The 5,425-nt window shown below is 50.4% G+C and overlaps 1 protein-coding gene across 1 annotated transcript in view; it reads right to left on the reverse strand.

The window, feature by feature from the left end:
* Positions 1-442: 442 nt before the first annotated feature.
* Positions 443-5,425, reverse strand: part of Tubb4a (tubulin beta 4A class IVa) — a 7,529-nt gene continuing 2,546 nt past the window's right edge. Inside the window, exon 4 of the mRNA XM_021149902.2 lies at positions 443-2,136. Within this exon, the coding sequence (XP_021005561.1) occupies positions 1,079-2,136 (1,058 nt within the window). The 3' untranslated portion in view covers positions 443-1,078. The remainder of the gene's footprint in view (positions 2,137-5,425) is intronic.

Here is a 5,425-nt window from a genome sequence, read left to right on the forward strand (position 1 = left end):
CTGGAGCTGTGTCACTGAGGGTGTGGGCTTTGAGACCTTTCTCCTAGCTGCCTGAAAAAAGACAGTCTTCTCCTGACAACCTGGAACTCTCTACATAGGGAGATCCTGTCTCAAAAACACCAAAACCCAAACCAAAAAAATACAGAAGAAGATGCATTCAGTGATTCAGTGTGGCCACACTGGAAACCGGGGTGGGGGTGGGGGGGGAGTGGGGGAGAATCCAGGGACCTTCAGGTCTGTCTTTCCAAAGTACAGACTCCACAGTATGCATGTTCCTGGTGTGCAAGTGGCTTATCTTACACTACAGAGTTGCTCTGGTCTAGTCTGGTCCGTTTGGCTCTGCAATCCCTGTACCCCACCACTCCAGGAGCTGATCTTCAGTGGCTGGTGGGCCCCTCCACTCCCTAGCTGCACTCAGAGAAGAAACTAAATCAAACAGAAACCACACCAAAGCAATGACTCATTTATTGATGGAGGGTCAGCAGGGGAGAGCAGGGTGGGGTGGATTGTAGGGAGGGGCTCTCTCACCCCAGGCAACAGGCCTCTCTTTTTTTCCTCGTCCTTCAGCACTTCTCTGGTAGGAACTGAACTAAGGCACAAGGGCAGGAACACACGGGGACTTAGGGGAGCCAGAGTGAAGGTGCTGGGTCAGGAGTGGGTAGCTGTGAGGTCAGAGGTAAGGCAAGATGAGAGGACTTGGAGGCTGGGGAAAATGTTAAGATCTAGAGAAATATCTGGGCATGTCAAGAGGTGGAGGAGAATGGTTCAGGAGTGCTGGGGAAGGGACAGGGCATAAAAGAAAGGATTTTCAAGATCTAAGGAGGTTGAGTGTGTGCATGTGCGTGTGTGTGTGCATGTGTTGAGGGGCGCTCATGGGAACTAGAAGAGCCCTTCCCTGGCAGGTTGGAGAGACAGTGGGGTTTAGGAGTTAAAGGTGAAGCAAATAGAACCTGGGCTTGGCCCTCATGGTGAAGATGCTCATGAGATCCGAGGGAATGAGGCAACTGGGTGCAGGGGTGTGATGCTTAGGGTCAAAGCTTTGCTGGTGGGCCCCAGGGACAGGGTGATAGCAGGAGACTTAAGCCACCTCCTCTTCGGCCTCCTCTTCGAACTCGCCCTCTTCAGCAGTGGCATCCTGGTACTGCTGGTACTCGGACACCAGGTCGTTCATATTGCTCTCTGCTTCCGTAAACTCCATCTCATCCATGCCTTCGCCGGTGTACCAGTGCAGGAAGGCCTTGCGCCTGAACATGGCGGTGAACTGCTCCGAGATGCGCTTGAACAGCTCCTGGATGGCAGTGCTGTTGCCGATGAAGGTGGCTGCCATCTTCAGGCCCCGGGGTGGGATGTCACATACGGCTGTCTTGACATTGTTGGGGATCCACTCAACGAAGTAACTGCTGTTCTTGCTCTGTACACTTAACATCTGCTCATCTACCTCCTTCATGGACATCCGTCCCCGGAAGACAGCAGCCACCGTCAGGTAGCGACCGTGTCTTGGGTCACACGCAGCCATCATGTTTTTAGCATCGAACATCTGTTGGGTCAGCTCAGGAACGGTGAGGGCCCGGTACTGCTGGCTGCCCCTGCTGGTCAAGGGTGCGAATCCTGGCATGAAGAAGTGGAGACGGGGGAACGGTACCATATTCACAGCCAGCTTGCGTAGATCTGCATTGAGCTGGCCCGGGAAGCGTAGGCAGGTGGTGACTCCACTCATGGTGGCTGACACCAGGTGGTTGAGGTCCCCGTAGGTGGGCGTGGTCAGCTTGAGCGTGCGGAAGCAGATGTCGTACAAGGCCTCGTTGTCGATGCAGTAGGTCTCATCAGTGTTCTCCACCAGCTGATGCACAGACAGCGTGGCATTGTAGGGCTCCACCACCGTGTCAGACACCTTGGGTGATGGCACCACGCTGAACGTATTCATGATCCTGTCTGGAAACTCCTCTCGGATCTTGCTGATGAGCAAGGTCCCCATGCCTGAGCCGGTGCCACCTCCGAGCGAGTGGGTGAGCTGGAAGCCCTGGAGACAGTCGCAGCTTTCCGCCTCTTTGCGCACCACGTCCAGGACTGCATCCACTAACTCTGCGCCCTCGGTGTAGTGACCCTTGGCCCAGTTGTTGCCTGCTCCAGATTGACCTGGGGAAGCGACAGCGTTGAATTCGCAGGCATGGAGAAGGAGTGGACTCTCCAACCCATCCATCTGCACTGCACCCTGGTATCTGAATCATTAGACTAGAAAATGATAAGAGTACCTGACTGGGCTCCATGGATAGAGCCTGGCCTAGCACGCAGGAGGCCTAGAGTTCTAACCTGGCCACAACAGAAACCAGATGTGTTGGCCACACTCTCACTGCAGTACTCAGGAGGTAGCAGCTGTAGGACCAGGCATTTAAGACTAGCTATAGTTACATGATGAGTTGGGGGCCAGCCTGTGCTACATGAGATCCAGTAATTAGTAGATAACAATGAAAAGCCTGGAAGAATAATGCTAGCACTATTGTTATTTTACTGATTTAATTTACTTTTGGGGACTGTGGTGGTTAGTTTTATTTTAATTTATTTTATTTCATTCATTCATTCATTCATTCATTCATTCATTTTAATAGCTTTGTTTTAGCTGGATGTGGTAGTGTGTACCTTTAAACTCAGCACTCGGGAGGGGGAGCACAAGGCCAGCCTGTTTACACAGTGAGACTTAAAAACCAACCAACCAACCAACCAACCAACCAACCAACCAACCAAAAAAGCTCTATTTTTATGTGTGTGTGCATGCAGATAAGTATATGTGCCCTACAGACCAGACGAGAATATTAGCGTCTCCGTGGATACAGGAGGTGGCTGTGAGCCACTTGACATGGGTACTGGGACTTGAACTCAGGTACTTTGGAAGAGCAGCACGGGCTCTTAACCACTGAGCTGTCTCTCCAGTCCTCTAGTGGTTTGTCTCAGGTCGATTTTCTTTCTTTCTTTATGCGGGTTCTCACTGTGTAGCCCTGGCTGCTCATGAGCTTCTGGCTTTGTGCCTGGAAAGGGCTTGGATGACAGGAATAGACTACCATGCTGGGCTCCAGGTCATTTGTTTATTGAGCACGGGCTCTCACGTACCCCAGGCTGCTCTCTAACACCATGTGTAGCTCAGGATGACCTTGAACTCCTGCTCCTTGTGCTCCACGGAACACTGAGATGCTGACAGACATCAGGAAACCCAGTGTCTGTGGTTCTGGACCCCGGATCCAGGCAAGTGCCCACCCTGTCCTGTCCCCTCCTGCCTCTGCCTCCATCTCTTCTTCTCACACCCTCTGCTTCAGCCTCCAGATTTATTTTTTTAGCTAAGACATAAAATCATACACATTTGTGTGTGGGGGCACATTGTATTTTGATACAGGTCCATACTGTACAATGTTTGAATTAGGATAAAGATACCAACTACCCCAAACATACATCAATGTTTTATTTATCTTAAATTTCCCTTCAGCTACATGGGATCCTATATATTGTTATTGTCTGTAGTAACCCTACTGTGTAACAGCACAACTATTACTATTATTACTGACAACAAGCATTTAATATGGTAATAGGCACAAATAATAATCAATACTTTATTATCAAACAATCAACTATTAAAATGTAGTTAATTTAATTCTATAGTTATCTTTCAATTTTTATTTTATTTACATATTTTTGAGCATGAGCGGTTTTCTGTCTGTGTGTCTGTGCCCTTAGAGGTGTCAAGTGCTCTGGAGTTGATGGTTGAAGCACACCAGGATCCTGGGAACCAAACAGGGTCCCCTGCTAGAACAGAGTACTGTCAGCTGCTACCACCATCTCTCCAGCCCCAATTATCGTGTGATATAATAATTAAAGTTAATAGTGTTTCAATTTTGCCACACCCTCATCCAGAAGCTAGAAGGCTACTACAAAAAAGCTAAGTAAAATCATACTTCATGTAAGCTTTGAAAATCTCCCCTGCCTCCTCCTAGTCCCCTGACTAGGTTCTGTCTCTTATCTGTTCTTCCCACAGCGGCCAGAAGGTGCTGGTGACTTCAGTCAGGTCCCAAAGGCTTCTCTTTCACCTCCTACACCGGTTCCTGCTGACCCTGCAGCCCACAAGGTGGCCTCCCTCTGCCCTGTTCCCTCCTGCTTGGTCTTCCATGTTTCCTCATTCCCTTTTCTATAGCCAGTCATACGGGCCTCCTGGCTGGCTGCTCCTCCATCACAAAGGGCTGTGTCCTGCTCTGGGACCTTTGCACAGGCCAGTCGGTCTGCCTGGAATTCCTTCTCCTCCGGTATTCACAGCCCCTCCCTCACCTCCAGCAGACCTCTGCTCCATTTCACCTGTGCGTGTGTGTGTGTGTGTGTGTACCTGTGTGTGCATGCCTGTGTCTACACACGTGCACAGAGGCCAGAGGGCAATGTTTGGTGTCTGCCTCTATCTCTCACCACCTTGTTTGTTCGTTTACTTTGAGACATGGTCTCTTGCTTGACCAGAACTCAACACTTGGCATGATAGTGAGCTCCAGGGATTTTTGTTGTTGTTGTTGTTGTTGTTGTTGCCACTCTCCCCAGAGCTATGGCTACAGACATAAATCCTTGTGCCTGTATGTTTAAATGGGTGCTTGGGATTTGAACTCACATCTTTATGCTTGCAAACTGAACACTTTACAGTCATCTCCCACACCTCTACTTAATTTTTCCTTATCTTTCCTCTCTGCCTTCCTTTCTTAACTCCTCATCCTCCCAGTCTGTCTCTCAGAAGTACACTTTGTGTGTACGTTCTTTGGTCCACCTCACTTCTCTGTATTTGTTTACAGTCGTTTCCAGAGGGCCTTGTAGTCACCATACCCGCTCAGGCACACATTATCTTCCACAAATCTTGTATCCACCAGAAAGGGAAACTCACTTGCCCAAGGCCACTTGTTGGGACTGAAGCAGAGAACAGAACAGTCACCTGCTTGCTCCCTCTCTGACTCCTGCCATCTTGACAAACACCAACCTTGTGGTCGTGGACCGACTTCTCTGAGCTCAGATCCCTTCTAGAAAGTAGAGTGGTGTCTACAAAATCCTGCTCACATCCTTCCTAAGCACACTGTCTCCAGAGGGTTGGGGCTGGACTCAGCAGGCAGAGAGCTCCTCTGGGGCTGGGACTCAGTGGGTAGTGCTCCTCTGAGACTGGGCTCAGTGGGCAAAGTACTCCTCTGGTGCTGGGGCTCAGTGGGTAGAGTGCTCCTCTGAGGCTGGGCTCAGTGGGTAGAGTGCTCCTCTGAGGCTGGGCTCAGTGGGTAGAGTGCTCCTCTGAGGCTGGGCTCAGTGGGTAGAGTGCTCCTCTGGGGTTGGGCTCAGTAGGTAGAGTGCTCCTCTGAGTCTGGGCTCAGTAGGTAGAGTGCTCCTCTGGGGTTGGGCTCAGTAGGTAGAGTGCTCCTCTGAG

The sequence above is a fragment of the Mus caroli genome, chromosome 17 (assembly GCF_900094665.2).
Source record: "Mus caroli chromosome 17, CAROLI_EIJ_v1.1, whole genome shotgun sequence".
In the NCBI taxonomy this organism is placed as follows: Eukaryota; Metazoa; Chordata; class Mammalia; order Rodentia; family Muridae; genus Mus; species Mus caroli.